Source organism: Rhopalosiphum padi, chromosome 2, assembly GCF_020882245.1.
Source record: "Rhopalosiphum padi isolate XX-2018 chromosome 2, ASM2088224v1, whole genome shotgun sequence".
NCBI lineage: Eukaryota > Metazoa > Arthropoda > Insecta > Hemiptera > Aphididae > Rhopalosiphum > Rhopalosiphum padi.
In genome coordinates, this window is record NC_083598.1 from 58,153,684 (window position 1) to 58,175,081 (window position 21,398).

The window sequence follows — 21,398 nt, forward strand, 5'->3', positions numbered from 1 at the left end:
CTGTATGCTAAAATACTATTCGATTGTATATCAGAGCATTTAAAAATATAAGTTCATTTTTACTTAATTCGATAAAAAAAAAACTCTAATGATGATTTTTTACAAATAAAAAAAGTGTTGAAACTATGCATTCAAACAATATTTATATACAGTTAAGCACAATTGATTTACCGACCGTAAATTATAAGGAGCAAAACAAGCACACTGATCCTAAAATACATATTTCGTTTTAGGATGCAATATAATATTTTATTTGTCATTCTAAATTTGTAACAAGAGATTTCAAATTTGTCTTGTAAAATATGTTTTATAATTTCGACAATTTTCCAAGTTATTTTGTAAATTTAAAATTGACTTTTATATGTTTATATATTTTAAGTCTCAATTTTTCTTTATTCAATTTTTGATCAATTAGATCTAAAAAAAGTTCAGAATTATTGTTCATAATAATTTCCAACAAAGAATAATATAAATAATTAACATTACCACTGATAAAATAGTTGATTTTATAATAAACGTATATATATATATATATTTAATATATTACTTAAGCATAAAACATCATGAAATGTTTACTAATTAAACTTCAATTAAAATAAACAGAATACAGTTATAAAGTATAATATAATTATTAATAACAAAAATAGTCAGTAAAATAAAAATAAATATTCAACATTAAGTATATCACAGACGACACATAAAAAAACCGATGACAACCCAACTTGTTGTCATCAAATTGGATCCATACGGTAAATAAAATTATCAGTATATAAGCATTTAGCTAATTTAATTATGAATAATTCACCAGTTTTCATAGAACTTTGTGGTCCTTTAATCATTTTTAATGCCATGTCAATGGCTACGATTGAATCAGAAAACTGCCTATCTTGTTTTAAAGATTCTAAAAGGCTGATTGCTTTCAAACATTCTATAGATGTTGTAAAATCACTGCAACAAAACAAATTTAGATTATGTTGTTTTATTCAAAGCTATATTATAAATTATATAAAAATTATTACTTGTCATTACACATGAAACCCCCGGGTGCATTGTCTTCTTGTCTTATATGTTGTTTACGACTGGATTTATTTTCTGGTAACTGTGAGTGTATAAAAGCTACTAGAGCCCGACATAGCACACGACATCTATAATTATAAAATGTTAATAAAAATGACTTATAATAAAACTAATAAACAACTTACTTTGGAGATATACAGGTCTGTTTTTGTAATCTTATGGCATCAAACAAGCTCCAACTCTGTTTATGTTGGGCTAATTGTGCAGCTGAACTAGCAACTCGTAACAGATATTCAGCTGTTTGATCGTCTTCAACAGTGCTCAATCGTAAGACTAAAGACCACAATAGTGGTAACTTGTTTTCAGTTATATTACTGTATAAAATAAATATATTCAATTTAATTAAGAATTTTTATTATTATTATAATCGATAATTTTTCCTATACTAAGTCACTTACTTAGGTTTTACAGATTCTAGACACTGTACTAGAGTATTTAGTATGTCAGGATATGCTGATCGATTTTGGGATTCTTTTAGAGCCAGTGTGTATAATGTAAGTAAATGACTGGAAGTCATTAATACTTCACCTAAACCTTGATAGTGGAGACTCACAGGCTGAACTAGTGATAACACTTTATCCCATTTAAAATCTTCTTCATTTCCTATTTTAAATAGTTAACAAATTAATATATCTATTGTTTAATATGTGCTTAGTATAATGAACTTACCAACATGCTTAAACCATGATGTCAAGCAAGCTTCAAGGATATCACCTTTATGTTGTTGATCAGTAACATGAGACCAAGTAACCATTAAAAAACCTTGTAATACTACACAGTCAGCTTTTCTTTGGCTAATCCACTCTTGAATAGATTGTAGCATGAGGGATGATAGTATGGAACCTGTAGGTTGGTTAACTAACACCAACAACTCTAGGACCAATAGTTTAGCCTCTTCACTATTTTTACTAACCATTTCAGTTTCATCCAGTAAACGGTGAAAAGCACATTTAAGATTCTTGTAATGACTACCCAACACTGACCGGTACCGTGAAGCCAACGAGATAAACATTCTTACCATTGCACGAATAAATATTCTTCTTTTGTACATCATGGGTTCTGCATAAGGTGCATTATTATCGATATTGTTATAACCAGCTGCTGTTTTCAAAAGACTAGAAATTAAAAATTGTTATTATAAATATTAAAATCCCAGATAATAAATATATTATGAGGTGTATGATTTACTCAAGCACAGCAGAATCTGTACCACACCAATCTTCATTACTTAGTTGAAGTACAACCATTGGATCATATTTTGAAACAAACCAACTGAGAATGTTTTCATATGTTTCCCCGTCAATTTGGTACCAGGCAAATTTTTGAGCTTCTAATAAAAGGGGCCTAATTTTTCCACCCTATAATAAAAAATATATAATTTTACAAAAGTCTAAAAAACAAATTAAATCGTGTAAACTCAGAAGTACTTTTCTCATATTAGGTTGATTCGATAGTTTTATAAACAGTGATAACAATACACGGAGATCAAGATTCGGAACATACGGCCAAGGTATTTCCAAAATAACATTTGCCAAAAAACATTGAGATTGGGGTAAAAATTGGTCCATGACCTGTAAAAAATGTTATATAAAATATTAATTATTTTTATTTAAAGTTAACTAATTTAAAAGATATCAACAATAACCTTCATAATCAAATCTAAATCAACGGGTGTTGGTATAAATCTTTGCCAAGGTAACTTTTCAAGATTTGAGTGAATTGTTTCAAAAATGTAATCATTTGTCTGAATATGTGCAAACATTTTTATGTACCATTGACAAACAAAACTTAAGACATTATCACAAGCTAAAAATAAAAATAATTAAAAGGATTTATTTCTTTTAATACTAACATAAGAAGTAATAATTTATAATTGTTAACAGAAGTATTCTCACCTGGCATGGTGTCTAGAACAAATATAATACATTCCACTAATGCATCAACCATTAAAGCAGATATTGAAGTATCCGTAGCCAACCAAGGAAGTTTCAATGATCTATGATCAGTGTTCCAACCCTCATACCATGGTTCCAACCATGGGCCAAACATACTTATTAATGTTGGACACAAAAACTCACATACTAAAATAGTTAACATTACAGTTATAGTTTCAAAAATAAAATCTAAGCTATATTTTTTATAAACTTTAAACATTTTAAAGTCATTTAATACTTACTTTTATTTGCTAACATTCCACGGTAAGACTGTAAGGTTCCTACAACTAATGCATGGCTAACCATAGCATACAAGCCAACTAATGGTTCAATATATACATTGTATTTTGAATATAGCTCTCCAGTAGCAGATTTCAATCTTTCATTAGCAAAATGAGTAGTCAAAAGATGTAAAGTTTCTTGAAGCTTTGTTACAAAAAATATAAATTAAACATAAATTATAATATAAAATAATAAATATTTTAACATACTTCTTGTGAACTTAGAGATCGTTGATCAGTTGCATAACGCCTTACTACATCTCTTAGTTGATCTGTTGTCATTCCTGGCAACAAAATTGTTCTCACAGCATTTGTTTGTGTTGTAGGTACAGCTTGAGCCAAAATTGTATTGAGAATATTAAACCATACTTGACAATAAATACGGCCTTCTTTAGAATGATCTAAGAGTTTTAGTAATATTTCACCATAATGTTCAGGAAAATCATGATCCATTATTTCACATAAATGTTGACTAAAAATCTATAAATAAAAATTTTAAAAATCATCAACCTACAATAATAAAACACCAAAAATATTCAATTTACTGACTTCATGTAAAGACCATGTGTAATCTGATCGTGTTTGTTGTTTAACTAATATCAAAGCTCCTATGCAGTAATCCATTAATATTGACCTTTCTTGAAGTAAAGGCTGTTTAGTTGATAGACAAACAGACACATTGAACTATACAACAATTTAAAGTTAATACAATTTTTTATTTTACAAAATGTTACCTTGCACTTACTTTAGAGAGTAAATTTAATGCAATAGGCTCATATTGAGAATTGCAATGGTCAACAATATTTTTATAAGCTTGCATAAATGTATTTGTGGATGAACTAGATGGTGAAAATAAAGGTATCAGTATGTCAGCTAGTTCAGGGAAGTTCAATGCTGTGTTTTGTACACGTAAACATTCATTTTCATTATTCATTATAAAAACCTAAAAATATGAATTATATATAATTCATTTATAATGATTTATAATATTTTAAACAATGATCAAAGTAATAAATACATTTCCAATAGATTGAAGTTTAGTAAACACAAATTTCTCAATAGAAGGACATGTCCTTAGAATTGCATATTCAGACATGAGTGTATAGAACAACCAAACACCCGAAGATTGAATATCGGCAACTAGTGCAATATCCCCTATTTTTATCAATGTATTGAATTCGTTGAATATTAACCTGCAATTTCAATAAGTTAAACAACATATATTTACAAAATACTTATCTAATTAAACTGTGGCCACAATATTAAACACTTACTGAATAATTAGATTCAATGTAGTACATGCTGTTGTTAATGAATGTGGCAACGAATTTTCCAAAATATCAGTAATTAATGTATCCAATTCTGATCTGTTATTAGAATTAATTTCTACTACATCTGAATTCAACTTGGCTTCTCGAATCTTTAAATTACATTTTATACTTTAAGTATGTTAATTTTTTTCATTTTAAAAACATTATGATTAAATATACTTGGAAAGTAATTTCAGCTGCTCCAGCACAACTGTTCGTACTGCCTTTTTTTGTTTTATAATCACAAACTGCTTGAACTCTGGTAGTAGAATCTATTTGAACATACACCATTTTTACACCATCAATGTAACGATTGTCTAAATTTTCATGACAAACTGTTTGCATTCGGTATACACTACTGCAAAATGGTATTACTTAATTTCTGACAAAAAAAAAAAAAAAAAAAAAACACTTACTTAATAAATTGTACAATTTGTTTAATATTTAATTGTAAAATATTTTGCAAATGATCTTTTTGATACAACATATTAGTAGATATTGTTTGAATATCTGATAGTCGTAATGCAAAATTCGGACATTTTATAGGATCATCATAAGATTTCAATCTAAAAGTATAAATTACATACATTAAATTTGTCAATATTAGTAAGATAATTTAAATTTTTAACCTGTTAATAATTCTAGTTATAGGATCTTTCTCTAAAGGTATTCTTCTATTAGATTTATTGCTATTTAGAACATTTTTACCAAATAAATCACACCAATTTTGTACACATTCAAATTTGTTTTCTTCAATTAATTTATGATTGATTAAGTCTGACAACCACTCCTAATCAACAATAATTAAGTTAATATTTTTCAAGCAAAAATATTATAATTATTTCATTACATGAGACCCATTAATAATGTGCGTTAGGTCATTTGGTTCATACATTGAATCCAGTGAAGGTATGAATAAGGTAGATTCAAGGATTCGAATATCAGTTAACCATAGGGTACAAGCTTCATAGTATCTATAATTATGAATTGTTATTTTAATATTTGTATTGGATAATTATAAATTTTTATAACATTTATTAAAGGATAAGAGTTTCCATAATCTGGTCACTATAGTTACAATAATATTAATAATAATGAACATACCTTAATAAACGCAAATCAATTTCAGAGTTAGGTTCAGTTTGAAGTTTAGAACGATGAAAATCAATGCACTCTTTAAGTTTATTACTTATTTTATTTAGATATGGTGAATTTACAATGCCTTCAAAAAATTTACGACCAACACAGCCTAATTGTTGAGTTCTAAGTAGTTAAATAATATTTAATAAATATTAAAGTTAAATATTATAACTCAAATTGTAAGTAAATATTTAAAAAAATATATATTTACCCTGGAACTCGCTGTAAATACAATCTAAAAAAGTTTTGCCAATATAAAGAAGTCATAGGATGACCAGATGGCATTTCCAATCCGTATTGCATCCACCGATACAAAGATAAATGTCCCGATGTAAAATGAGGTACTTTTAATTCTGAACACACTTTCTAAGTACAAAAAAACAACCATATAAAATCATGATTATAATAAATTTTATGTTTGTATAACCTTGAGTGCATCGTCCACATTAGATTTTCCTTGTTGTACTTTTAATTTTATCAATAAGTTTTTCCAAATATCATTTCTACCTTGAATACACCATTCTTCGGCTTCTAATGCCAACAGAGCATAATATGGACAATAATATAATACCACAGGATATTTGGGCAATAAGAGTGGTCGTTTTTCTGGACTTTGAAACATAAAATTGAAGATTGATCCAATAGCCGTAACATTTTCTTTTGAGCCACTCAATTGCTAGAACATCATTAAAAATTAATAATTTATTAGAATTTTGCAACAACACTTACAGTTATCAAACTTATAAGCATCTCTCGAGCCCACTGTATCGATTGAGTTCGAAAAACATTTCTGAATACAGTATCCAACACATAAACAAACAAATCTGACTCTGCTTCTTTCCATACAGTGCACACTACTTTAGTCCAAAAGTCCATAACAGAATGAGGACTTATTAATCCATACCGCGCATAATTAGATATTTGATATTGAATCATATTAGTAAATTGTAAAGTGATTTCAGAAGGCCCTTGAACACTTAATAAATTCATAGCACGTTTTGTGGAGCTGTTCCTGTTATCTGCCATAATGCCTGCCACAATTGTAATAAACCTATAAAATAAATACATTTTTATTAGATTTGAAATTTTTAAATAAAAATATTATTACTTTTTTGATTCCAATAGGCAATCTGTGTTTTCAAAAAAAAATGGAACTATCTTATTCAGACAAGCAATAGTTGCTGTGTAATGTCTATATTGTAATAATCTATAGCAATAATCTAAGCCCTTGTTTAGAATAACTGGAACACAATGACCCGCTGTTGTTACATGAACAGCAGTGTATAGGGCAATTGGGTCGTCATGACGCAAATATTTTATGTCCTGAAATTAAATTTTTTTTTTGCATTTTATAGTATACTTGTGAATTGTTTTTAAATATATTAAGTTGTTAACTCACATTATTATCAGTATCAATATCGATTACTGAAAGTAAATAATGGCTCAAATCTTGTAATGAACTACGTACTATAATATCTGGTAGGTCCATTAAGTGAAGTTTTAATGTGTATAGTACTTTCCAAGTCCATACTCGAAAAGCTTGTTCATTTGATTTAATTTGTACCAACTAAAATAGTCAGGGTTAATTTTTTTACATCGGAGTTATTAATAAATTTACAAAAATTACTTGTTTTATACTGTGAACTAAATATTGAGTTGAACTTTCATCTACAGTGATGGGAGCATGCTGTACAACTGCTTTGACAATAATACTTGCTATACGACAATGCATATCTTTAGTCAACATAAAATCACTGCATTGCATTGAAAAAATAAATAAAAATTAAAAATATTCAAACATATTTTCTAAATTGATACATTGATACCTAAAAGCTTTTTAAAAGCATACTTACTTAATATCATTTTCATTGCATCCTGAAAAAATCTTTGAAAGTATATGGCGACTTAAACAATTTTCTGTAGATGTAATTGGATAATTGAGTATTAAATGTTCTAAGTATGATAAGTCATCCATAGTAATTTTCCAATTTGGTAATTGAAGAGTTTTGAAAAGATACATAGAGCCCTTGACATGGAATATTTAATTAAATTTAATCTGATAAAATAAATTATTGGTATAACAATTACATTTTTAGCATACATACCGAGCCAACTTCATCAAAGTTATGTTTAAGTACACTTATAATTTCAGAAATAAGAAATGGATGTTTATCAGATAAATGTGTAAGCAAAGTTCGACAGGTTTTACGGCATTGTTCTTTAGTTGTTTTACTCACAAATCCTATCTATTAAAAATAATAATAATAATAATAATAATAAATTATATACAACAGCTCAAAAGAAAATTATTATTATCCTTACTTTAAACAAACAAATAGTCACTGATTTTATAAAGTCTAAATCATTAATATATCTGCTTAAGGCCATATTACTAATGGCTGTTAATAAATAGTAACATTCATCGTCAGAAGTATGTGTAATGCATTCTGAGAGTTCTTCTAATGAACATTCATTAAAATCTATAAACGAGATAAAAACTATAACGATAAAATATATATTTAAAAGTTGTGATATTAATCTACCTGATTTGATGTGTAGTATATATTGGAAGAGATTTACTACCATTTTAGAAGATACTTGTCCAAAAGGTAACATCACTAAATACTGCCAAGTAGTTCTATCAACATTATTATACAAACAACTAACAGCACGGAATATAAATGCATCATATTCTGTTTGTATTCTGGCAGACACAAACTTATGATTTCTAAATAAAATTACATTATATTAATAACTAAAATAATATATGATATTATGTACTAAAGAACTTACTTATATTCTTCTAATACATCAGTAACATAGTTTACAGTATCTTGAAGTAGATGTCCAAGTCGTTTTGAAAACTGCTTATATTTGGTACTTTTTGAATTGTAAGTCTCTAATCCTGATTTAAATAATTTAACCAGAACACTGCCAACAGCAATTAGTCTTAATAAATCATGTTCATTCCACAAGTTTATACGTAAAACATTTTCATCCTCAGAAAACATAATCATCTGTCATAAAAATTAAAATATATATATTTTTTTCTGAACTTTTATTAATAATAAATAATAATATGTATTATGAAATAAACCATTTAAATACTTTTTTAAAGAGAACTGAAAAAGGCATTTGATTGAGAAAAGCAATAATATCACTCTCACGAATTGTTTGTTGAGAATTTCCTGGACTATCTTCTTCTCCTTCGCTGTCTACCACTACCCATATAGATTCATTGGCATCTTCACTTTTATAAATCTGAAAAATGTAAAATACATTAATATGGATATAAAATTAACTAAACAGGTATTATTTCTTACCTGTTCTAAGAATTTATCTCGAGCTTGGATTGGCAGTAAGATATTGGCTAATGATGTAATCATGAAATCTAAATGAAAGTTATTATCTTGATGATTTAAATCAAACAATGGTATTTGTATAAAAGAGTTGGCCCATTTCCCAACACCTGTTTGACACCTAGGCCATAAAATAAAAAAATAAAATAATTTGTGATGGAGAAAAATATAATTTACTTATGACTGAAGTGAAGTACATATATTATATTATATAAAGTTAAGTTTTTTAACTAACACTTATATTCACTACTTAAATAAAAATTAAGTTTTTTTTCCAAAATGTTGTCATGTAATTCTGTCGGTTTTTAGTGCTATTATAAATCAGGCAAACCCAGAGGCGTATTTAGGGATGACGAAGGTTGATTACAATTTGTTAAACTAAATAATACCCACCAAAACCTAGAGCTCTTTAAGGCAAGTATCTTAGTTCTCTCTTTTTTTTTTTAGTTTCTATTTATAAATTCTATTTCTATCAATTTAAAAAAGCTGAAAATTGTACTGCATTCTGTGACATAAAATTGAGCCTCTTGTTGATTGTAAAAATCTACAAGATGAAATAAACATTTTCAGTCAATGGATCATTAAAATTGGCTTAACTCTTGGTTTGAATAAGTGTCAAATAATTTGTTTCTTAAAATCTGTAGACTATTATTTTTTAAATAATTTTCAAATACAACATGTATCCATAGTTAAAAATCTTGGAATATACTAACTTTTTTTTTTTTCCTTTAAATATCAGATAACTTAACCATAAAAACTAAAAAGTGTTATAAGTCCTAAAATAAATTAAAGGTAATAGCAAAAGTTTCAAATCAGCCCTTTATTTGCATACTTTGTACTTTTCACTTTACAGCCATATCCTTGAATATGACATAGTTATTTAACATTGTTTGCTTCAAAAGACCAACTCTACCTCAAACGTGTCTAAAATAGATTTTTAACTCATACTTTGTTCTCACAATATCCCAGTCACTCACATTCAAATTTTATTCTATAGGTCAAAAATGGGCAACTCAATGTTATTAAAGGGCCAATTTTTGAAAGTGAAAATCTAGCGGGCCAGTGAACATAAATAGCAAACAAAAAAGAAAGTCAATAAAATTTACAATTTACATTTATCGTTCAATGCTAGATAAGAATTCATATATACGTTTTACAATAAAAATTATGTTGGTTCTATAAATATAATAAAATAAAATACAAAAAAATCCTAACATTTTACATTTTTATAAAGTAATTTGAAATGTAGCACGGGCCACTGAGTCAATTAAAAATGTTTGCTGGTCGCCAGTTGTCCATCCCTTCTAGGTAATGTCTTATAGCTAACATACAGTTTCCATGAATCCACTACAATTTTATTAAATTCCTTATGCTCCAGATCTTCTCAAAAGTTTCTTATAAATTCTCTCTTAATCTACCCATAACTAAATTCCTTTTTTATCCCCAATCACATGCCTCACATGGCCATAAACACCTACTTCACCACAAGACTAAAACATATTATACTCGCTGATTATTTGTATTTTTAAATTTATATTATGTTCAGACTGTATTATTAGATTTAGATTTGAATTGTATTTGTACCTATTTATAACTGTGTTTAGTTTTTATATTGTAATCAAAATAAAAATAAATGCTATTATTTTATTCATATTATTTACTTTACACAAATATTCATATTTTAAATTTTAGTTCAATGAGATCTGATTACCTTAAAATGTGATTCATTATAAAGAAATGATCTTTCCACGAAGCAACTCTAAGTAAAACACTGATTACTTTAACCAACAATTGTTTAGTTTCATTAATGAAAACTTTGTCGTTAATTATTTTTCTTTGGTATAAAAATAATATAGAAATGGAAGACTTGAGATCATGGATGGCTGACTGAAGATTTTTCCCTTGTAAACTTCTTACATCAGAGTCGAGAAAGAGTCTCACAGGAGTATCCGCAGACAAAGAAGAAAAAGGTTGACACAATACATGTAGATAATAGTCAATCTAAAAAATAAAAAATAATATATTTTACTTGTGTTTTTTTAATTTATGGACTATAGTATTTTTAGTGTAGTTAAGTAAATATTACAGAAAAGGAAAATAATAAATACAACTATAATCTGTCAAACCTTTTCTTTCATCATCTGACAATCATATAAGGCACAATAATAATTGTTAACCAAAGTTCTTAACTGTTTGAGAGATACCACTAAATTGTCTAAAGCTACTTGGTTAAATCTAGATATATCATATTTTTTAGTAGCTGACACTGGATTTCCATCCTAAAATAACAATAATTAAAATAAAAAACAGATTGGCAACGCATTTTTGGATGAAATACATTTATATATATTATGTATCATTAAATTTAACTCATATAAAACAAAACAGTTTTTTTTAATAATATTTACTTGGCATTCACCGTACTGTGTATATGTGGCTGGTTCTAATGCCCAGATATGCTTCTCGTGTGTAATATAAGAATATTTTGATTCATTAATTTCTTGTTTAGTGCTTTCAAGTTTAAGTCTTGCATGTAAATAATCTTCTAGTAATGTGTAAAGTGGATGTTCACAAATTTGGAAATATTTTAATTCTGTTTTATTAAATTCTTCAATATACTCTTGTAATTTAAATAATAATGTATTTTGGTAATATTCTGCCAGTTGTTCATCATTAAATGGAGTTAAAGATTCAAAAGGTATTTCATCAACTGGTGAACTACATAAGTCATTCAATATTGGAGCACAAGGAGTTGGTAATGAACCTACAGAGCAAGGAATTGAAATTGGTAATATAGATGTTGGTGTTATATTTATAGCAGTAGGTTGTTCAACAACATTCTCTATATCAGAAGTTTTAGTATTGTCATTATTCAAATAACTAATACTTTCATTTACTTCTTTTGAAAGTTCTGTACTTAAAAAAATATCATTGAATGCTTCGTGGAGAGCATTTTCAACATCATCCACTATAGAAGAATTCAGCACATCATCTATAGGTTCTGGTTCTTCAATATGTATCTGCAACCAAAACATTTGTTAAAAATGTTCATACAAAATAACATGATTTACAATAAGTGTTTTTTTTTCAAATATTTTAAAAATTAAGTTAAAAATATTAATTTATTCAATTGAACAAAAAACCAAAATTGTCAACATGATATTTATCTGAGCAGACAGTATAGATATATTTATAACTATTTTACAAATCTTGCAAAAGTAACGTTTTGGTAAATTTCTTAAATGAAATCGGTATGTTCACTATATACAAAATTAAAAAAAAATAGTTTTGAGTTAATTTAAACTTTCTAGTCATTGCCAGAGCGGTCAGATACATAAACATATCTTTGAGACTGATTAGAGTAGATAAATAAGAGATGATTGAGTGGTTCTTGGTTCATAAATAACTTTATGTATACCTACAATTTACTTATTATATTCTGTTTCATAATAATTAGAATCAAACATTAATATAGAACAATAATACTATCAACAAATTTTGTTTTTATATTTTTATAACTTTATCAGTATAAGATATTAAAACAAATTTTAATAGGCACATTGCACATAAAATAATTGGGTATAATTTCATAAGTAAATAAAAAATTATTTTAATTATTAATATAACCAACTATGATAAAATATGCCCATTTTTTAAATTAAATTTCATTATGAATATTTGTCAACACAAATTAATGATAAATAGTATATACAACATCTAAAATTCAACTCAATAATTAATTTAACATTACATATTTACACACAATAATATTATAAAATTGTTCATAAATACCAAATTCTATAAAGATAACACAAACAGAACCAACATTTGTGGAATTGGATACAATAATAATAATAATAAAACGTTTAAATAACCAATTGGTATTAACATAATGCTTATTATTAAATGTTATATCAGTGGTTTTGAAAATTTGAATTATTTTCATTTTGTAAACATCAATATAAAGTTACCTATTAAATCAAATCAGAAGTGTATTATAGTAAACACATATTACATAACGAGTCTATAACAAAAGGCGAGTATGTGTAGAAATATAATGCAATTAAATGTCCTTAGATAAACAAAAAAAATCAAGTGAAACAGAAAATAGTGAACAAATTATAACTCAGATACTTATAGAAAATACGAGCAGTACATATTTTTGTCTTAATATGCTTAATTGTTGGTTTGGTTAAGATAAATTGAAAATTACATAATATACAAAGGCGACCTAATTTTGATTTGGTTCGGAAATAAGATCGTTACACGGATGTCGTACATACTTTGGCCGATTGTTTGGTCTCCGTCGGAGCACGATTTTTTGGCCTCTGTCGTTCCATATCAACGAAATCAAATCATTCTTTCTCGAACTTTAAACGATCGACGGACAATGGTGATCACGTAAAAATAATAGACACCTAACGGCCGACAACAACCACGTTAGGACACTATGTCGAGTGTCGTGCAAATAAGCAAATTGCGACTTCTTCAATATTTTTTTTTTGTCATATCAGTTTTTACTTTTTATCGTTGTTTTTAATTATTTTTGCTTTGTTTTATCTCTTGTCGCTGACAACAACAACAACAACAACATTGAAATCAGCTGCTCCTGATGTAGTGGCGATCAGATTTTATCAACATCGGTCATCAACAGCTGCTGGAAACGTCTGATACCACGAAACAGCCGGTCCGCCGCGTTGGCAACAGTGGCTGTTATCGCGGTCACCGGTCACCCGTAAATGATACGCATTGACGAACAGCTGGTCCGTGATATCGGGTCCGACGGTCGGACGTTTGGTAGGAAAAAGGTGGAAATACCACCGTGAACAGCCCGCGGAGATTTCCTTACGTGCAGCACGGCCCGCTCTCGATTGTTCCGTTATGAGTGGCGTCCACAGTCGCCGGTCGATCAGTGTCCGTGTGTAAGGCTGACCAACAAGTCGTTGCGGTTCGGTCGCCGATGTTGTTGAACACGTCCAGTACAGTGCTATGGCTTCGCGTATAACGTCCGGTGCTCGGTTGTGCGTTCGCGCCAGTATCGACAAACTCGTGTGCAATTTGTCCAGGAACCGTCACCATAATGCAGTGGCAGCCGGCGTGGAAACGGCCGCCGTCCGTCGGGGCTCGGACAGGCTGCTACAATGTTACCAGGTCAGTACTGCTCATCGTCAGAGTGGCGGGTTCGGTCAGTAGTTTTTCAAAGTTTTGAGTCCAGTGTTGGTATTCTTTTTTCTCTTCCTCGTGAGAGACCTTTATCCAAGGTCCTTTCAATGACTTTGCAATATGAGGATTCTTTTTTTTTTTTTTTTTGGCAACATTCACCGTGACAAGATTTTAAACAGAGTATGCCAATATATATATACAAACGTCACAACTTTACGATAATTTAATCTTCTATCTAGTAAGCTTTTTAAATCACAACTAGATAGATATCAGTAGTTTTTATACATTTAATGCTTTAGTTTTATATTTTTTTTCTGGGATGCGAGATAATCAATAATCACTCGGTCACATAATACACTATCAACTGAATTTATCTTCTAATACTATAGTATTATCATATCTATACCAATATTTTCGTAATCTTTAATATAATAACATAATATTTAAACTATACTTTAATAACAACATCGTTATTACGTGCATATATTTGTAAATAATTTTCTTACAAAATGTTCCTTAATCATTCTTATTACATACCTAGAGCTCAACATTACATTTAAAAAATGCGAAAATAATTTTAAATATTGTTTAATATTTACAATATTTTATTATATTTTATTGTGTGCAGTCTATTTACTGTACATATTTTATATATCGTTACGATCAGTAGTACTTCAAATTTTACCTTTTTATGCTACGTATTTCTTCTGTAATGAGAGAATGTATCCCAAAGAAATCCCAAAGAAAAACGACCTCATTTTCTTAAAAAAATTTCTTTTTTTTCTTTGTGTATAAATAACTCATTATCTACCGTCTAGTCTAGAAATTAAATTACCTAATTTGTTAAATATCGTAAAATAAATAAATTATAAAATTTCCATCAAAAATATAAGTAGGTAGACTAAATATTAAATAATTTCAAGTCTCTAAAGTCATCTTATGTGGTAATTTATAGTTATGTTTATGAACTATTTGTTATCAAACCAAATAACTAACATGTTAGCATAGGTATACTAAAAAAAGATTTCTGTATTGTTTATTTGTTTATCTATATTTAATATATTATTTTTTATTTTAACATATTTTTATTATCTATCTATTAACTTGTTGCCATAGTTACTACCTATGTCATTGAATATAGCATACGAATTACATATATTGTTATTAAATTAAATTTAGATTTTTATACCGAATAAACTTTTATTATTTAAAATACATATATTTTAATAATTACACTAAATTTGGACAATTTGTATGAATAAAGATAATTGCAAATTTAATTTATTATATAATTTGAAATTTAGCCACATAAATTGAATATGTTGCAACTGTTATTTCTATTGCAACACGTTAGTTAATAATTAATATTATAATTGTAGATTCCTTAACCACGTATGGAAACCAGGAATTTCGTATGATTTTATAGATACTTTTTCTTATCCTTATTTTCTAAATACTGTTGTATCTATAAGTCAACCATATTATAATAGAATATGTTATGTGGACATACGTTTTATATTTTTTCACATACATAATTAGCGATAGGTATACCGTTTATAATCGTTCGGTCCGTCAGACGGGTTATTGAGCTTGACGAGTGTTTGAAACGCGACGCATTAACGGATTAATCGTTTATCGACAATAATTAAATTATATTTTTATCTGATGATTGATTGCATAACAATTTTTAGCGTATAATTGCTATTATCTATTTATTCCATTTATGATTTACTGAAAATAATAACAAAATAATTTTTATATATTGATGTGCGTAAATTATGTAAATGCAGCGCCACCGTGGTTCATAATAATAATGTATAAATACCTACAAAATCATTTTGTGTCGCGTGGGAGGGGGATGTTTGAACTTGGATAATGTACGCCGCCGCCGACCCACTATCCGACTTGTCAGGCTCGGCACAATATGGTCGCGTGTTTATGCGATTCGTCCTTGTGACGTTTTACCCGTATCGTCATCGTGCAATTTTCGAGTGCACGCATGTGTATAATTGGCGGCGGCGGCAGTAGTATGTATAGGTGAATCGCCATAATAACGAACCAGTTGTGCGCAACACGTTACTGGCCTACTAAGAAAATAAAAAGAAAAAAATCGATAACACATAGAGAAGAAAAATAAAAAATAACGTATACCTATATAGTCGCCGCCGACACCGTTAATCAAGTTCGACAACCTGGTATAGCCCGCGTTCGGTCAATCTCTCTCTCACTGTGTCTGTCTTTTTTGTCTCTCTCTTTTTCTAGCATGTTACCGCCAGCTCGTCGAATCGCCAGACCATATCCGAATAAGACCTGTGATTCTAACGATTCAGCCTCACCCACATTTCGCCCTTAAGAATTACGATTTTCAAAATTGATACAACTGAAATATTTGCGTAGTTATATTATAGTTGTAGTGTTATTCAATTGAAATACATTTAAGCTCAATACTAAATATAGTGTATGTATTATTATACATATATATATAATATAAAAAAATCTTATTACATTAACGATCTTAAAAGATGGCGTCTTATAAAAATTATCGGTAAATCGATAAGGTATTTTTACGTTACAATTTGTATTTAGGGGCTATTGAAAGAGATTTAATAAAAAATCTATACAATAATATTATAGGTATAATTCAATTTTAAATCTTTAAATGTTTAATATTATGATTCATTTAATAAAGTTTAAATGATTATTAATGGATATTAATTGTTACTAAATGCCTTGAAACTTTCTTTACTTATTTTTAGCTTTATCGTGTAAACGTTTACAATTCAATATTTTATATTTAAATTTACTTTAGGTATTTCATTATATTTTATTTGACACCCCAATTATTATTATTATCTTATTATTTATTATTTTTAAATATTTAAATACCAGCTATTATTGAAGAAATATTTACTCATCAATAAAATGTAAATTTATGATTCAAAATTAAATTTTGTCTAAGCAAACTATCTTAAATCAAAATCATAAGTAATTCCTGTACGATTACAGATTTATGCCATATATTTCATATTATATCTACACAGTTTATAGTTTGATTTGGTTATAATAAGTAGGTACCTACCAGATCACAAAATATTGTATAACTTATTTGTACAAACATCATGTGCACAATACATTGATAATTTTTAAATATAGTTCAAATTAAATGTCACATAAAGCCTCACAAGTTGCAAAATAAATAAGCACTTAATATTTTTAACTGTTAACTATATAACAAGATTAAATCTAGCTATAAGTTTTCTTTATACTAACAAATTACTTATAACATTTTTATTCCAATTAATATTGTTTTCAGTGTTGGATCATCTTATTTAATGCTACGCTTATTCGTAATTGATCGTATAATATTTATGCTATGATTTGTGTCTGTAATAGATTATATTATAGACGTGTATAATTGTTTAGTAGATAAAATAAAACAGTATTCTAAACATTTTTGTTATACCTAAGTATATTTTTAAAAAAAGATTACTAGCCAGTAGGTATTTATTAAATATTTAAAAGCATTATTTAATTTTTACTAATTATTAGTTACATTATTATTACTAAGTTATTCATACTTTAAAATCAAGAGGACGCTACACCAGCATGTGTTGTCCCAATCTTACACAATATGTAAGATACAGCCAAAACTGTTTTGAGCAGGATGGTTCTATCATAATATAAGTTTTTATTGGGTGGTTCTACCCAGGCTGTAGTGATAGTTAAGACTTTAAATTGATGTACTATATAGTTGAGAACAATACTATCTGTGAAATATTGTTTTTATATTTATGATATTACTTATTATACGAAAAAATTTCTTATTGTTTCAAAATCCATTATTTTTTAACTTGAATAACTTTTTTGTAGTTCTAATATCGAAAAAATTAAAAACGATACTTCACAGCCAACGTTCTCTTCTTTATGTAGTGAAAATGTCGTTTCTTAGTTATAACTGTAGCCCTCTCGGCTCTTTACTGCGAAAAACAGTTTTTGCTATGTTTTACATATTTTGGAAGACAGAGATAACACATGGGGTGTAGCGTCCTCTTAATAATCATTGACTTTTAGATAAAGGGAAATTCTTATTACCTCTATTATAAATTCAAAATTCATCTTAAAATAAGCATTTTGTAGTTTAAAAATGCCATAAGATAGGTAATCATAAAAATCTTATTACTTCAACAATATTTTTAAATATTAAGTCTTTCTAGAAAGTACCTACCTACATTAATTTGATCATAAAATTATATATTTTTTAATCATAAAACGATCAATTTTTTAAATTTTGATATGCTAGCAAGATAATGATATTAAGTAATTCCTTTCACAGTAATTAAACAACCAAAATTAAGTTTATGTTAAATATAATGTAAAAGTATGTAGAATCAAATTAATTATTATTATATACATATAGAACCACTATTATATTAATGAATTAAAAATTATTTTTTTTAAATATTTCCCTGTTTTAAAACGTAGAATTGTGCAATTTAACTCTTTTTCCGTGTGATAAGATGACCCCTTCAATGTTTAGTGTATTGACCTTGTGACTTTACCTACGCAAGATTTGGTGTTTCCTTTTTGCCGCGTTGTTTGAGTGAAAGCGCAAGTGAAACACGTGCAAACCAGTCCAGGATGTCTGCTGCCGTGGTATTCAGCACGTAGACTTCTAGACTATTGACTATCCCAGCATAATACTTAGACAATTTTTTTGTATTTCAAGTTCAGGACCAATTTTTCTATAGGTATCTAATGTATTCGGGGAATATAAATTTAGTTGTACTGTGAAAAATTATTAGTTAAGAATTAAAAACCATATTACCGTTGTTTTCATAAGGAGATTCTTATCTAGGAATATAAGCTTAAGTGCTCAGATAGGTTAATTTTGTTACCAAACTAAATAATTTCTTAATTGTTCTAATATATATAGTGAAAGCCGTTGCTCTCTTGCTCATATACGATTTTCATGGATAGTTTACTTTTTTAAATTTATGCCATCCGTTCTAAATAATAATATACATTATATTAAATAAAACTCATCTTTAAATAATTAGATGTATTATTTAATACGAGTATTGTTTGCTTTTAACATATTATCAAAGCATTATAAATTATGATTTCCAGAATTCCTCAAAGGTATTTATTAAGATGACATAATTTGGTATAAAATTTTGCTTATAATTTTAATATACCTAAGTGTGTTATTAAATTATTAAATAATGAAAAATAATATTTGTTACTACCATGGCGATAATATTAGAGATCATATTATTATACGTTTGCATATATAACTTATGGCCATCTTATGTTATTTAATTAGCATTCTAAGGGTATAAGTATCTATTAGAAAAAGCATTTTAAATTTAATTTTTCCATTTTTAAAGTTCCTACTTTAGTGATTAATTTTATTACTTTCGAATTTTAAACTGAAAACTTTCACATTAGGGTGCATAGAAAGTGTCTAAATCAATATTTTATTTTATTGTACCTACTTTGTGAAATTAATTTGCTGCTACTGTATATAAATAAAACATTAATGTTAAGCAAGTAGCCGATGAAAAGCACACTCTTTGAGCATGATAAGTTTCATGATAATTATATCTATAATCTATGTACGTAATACGTGATAATATATGAGTCGATATGGTTATATGAGTGTATACATAAAACAATGAAATATTTGACTAGCCAACTAGTATTTGATATGTTAATATTAAAAAAATATAGTTAATATATTACTTTATATGAATAATATACTAGCTACTGTTGTAGTAATGCAGTTTAAAGAAGATGTATAAATTCAAATAGTTGTTCAAAATAATTACAAAATATTTCATTAATTATTTTAGAACCGGTAATACAATTAATTAAATACATTGGAATTAAAGCTAAATAAAATATTTTTTTTAAATTATCAATGCTATTTTATACAAATTATGATTACAAACTACACTATTGACAAACTTAATTTTTCAAACAATACAATCGGTTTATAAAAATTAAGAAGTAATCTCCATCAAGCCATAATTTTATAGAAAGTTTGGAAAATGTCATTGGTTATGACTTATGACAAATTAACTATTAATCTAATTTAAAATCAAAGCGTTCAGTTTTTTATTCTAATTTTGTTATGCAGTTTTTAATGTTTTAATTTTTAACTCAAATTAGATAAATAGGTAATATATTTGTATATTATAATGATTAATGTTAGATATTTTTTTCAAAATAAAAATGTACCTATTGACTATTTCACTTTTAACAATTTGCTCTATACTATTTACGTAATTATCAGTATTAAATAATAACGTTTTTTTAAATATTTATTACGCAATATTAACATTTTAAAATATAATTTAATACTTGGACGTATGCCATTAAAATAAAATAGTACTATATAGGTAGGTACCAATATAAAATAAGTTGACTTTCCCAGACTGAATATTTCAGATAGTATTCTTAAAATATATAAAAAAATATTTTCATACCTATATTAACATAACTAGAAAAATCATCTTAACATTATAAATATGCCACGATCTATTATTTATTTATCAGTGTCAGTTTTAAATCAATATTTAAATAGGTATATATTTATTATTTATGAATTTGCAGAACATTTGAATACTAATCCCAATGTAACTGAATTCATTCGTGATTACACTTTGGTATTATTGCCGAATCAGATGGACCCAAAAGAAGAATTCTTCTGTAAATAGATTATTATTTGAGTCAGATAATTTTTAAACCATTATAATTTTTTATTATTCCATCTTTGGCATTATAATTATTTATGTTTAATGTCAAACCATAATATTGGATACAATTTATAAAAGAATAATTTTGGTAAAGTATTAAGAGGACGTCTCACCAGTATGTGTTGTCTCCGTTTTACACATGTACGACATACTAAATTTTCGTTCACCAGTTTCACAGTGTGCTTTTAGTTTTAATATTAGAGTGAATTGACCTATTATTAAACTTTTAGTCAAGAACATTATCTGTGTTCTCTCGTTGGTTTTTTACGATATTTTATTTTTTAGATAAGTTATGTGTTTGCAATTATTAAATATTTAAAAATGCTCATAATTCACTTAAAAATTAAAATATCGTAAAAAGTCAATGAGAAAACAC

General features: G+C 27.3%; 2 protein-coding genes across 5 annotated transcripts in view; one reads left to right on the plus strand and one right to left on the minus strand.

The window, feature by feature from the left end:
* Positions 1-504: 504 nt before the first annotated feature.
* On the minus strand, positions 505-13,777 carry LOC132922184 (ectopic P granules protein 5 homolog). Of its 4 annotated transcripts, none has more exons than XM_060985552.1 (37): positions 13,385-13,777; positions 11,510-12,121; positions 11,228-11,380; positions 10,813-11,102; positions 9,066-9,222; positions 8,851-9,003; positions 8,536-8,759; positions 8,286-8,470; positions 8,065-8,222; positions 7,848-7,988; positions 7,596-7,768; positions 7,370-7,496; positions 7,142-7,309; positions 6,851-7,065; positions 6,472-6,793; positions 6,170-6,418; positions 5,954-6,108; positions 5,707-5,865; positions 5,453-5,576; positions 5,232-5,392; positions 5,019-5,168; positions 4,783-4,957; positions 4,567-4,712; positions 4,311-4,485; positions 4,038-4,235; positions 3,842-3,976; positions 3,503-3,772; positions 3,254-3,437; positions 2,973-3,158; positions 2,723-2,883; positions 2,505-2,648; positions 2,266-2,435; positions 1,747-2,192; positions 1,476-1,680; positions 1,203-1,391; positions 1,020-1,145; positions 505-948 (listed from the first exon to the last, which is right to left on the minus strand). In XM_060985552.1, exons 1-37 carry the CDS (start codon positions 13,439-13,441, stop codon positions 732-734), a joined length of 7,260 nt encoding a protein of 2,419 aa, XP_060841535.1. In that variant the 5' UTR covers positions 13,442-13,777; the 3' UTR covers positions 505-731. The 4 variants fall into 4 exon arrangements, with proteins under 4 accessions (XP_060841535.1, XP_060841534.1, XP_060841533.1 ...); XM_060985551.1 differs by having other exon boundaries at positions 4,783-4,960; XM_060985550.1 differs by having other exon boundaries at positions 4,783-4,960; positions 8,065-8,470.
* Positions 13,778-13,943: 166 nt separating this feature from the next.
* LOC132922186 (all trans-polyprenyl-diphosphate synthase PDSS1) overlaps positions 13,944-21,398 on the plus strand; it is a 35,028-nt gene continuing 27,573 nt past the window's right edge. The window contains exon 1 of the mRNA XM_060985557.1: positions 13,944-14,252. Within this exon, the coding sequence (XP_060841540.1) occupies positions 14,091-14,252 (162 nt within the window). The 5' untranslated portion in view covers positions 13,944-14,090. The remainder of the gene's footprint in view (positions 14,253-21,398) is intronic.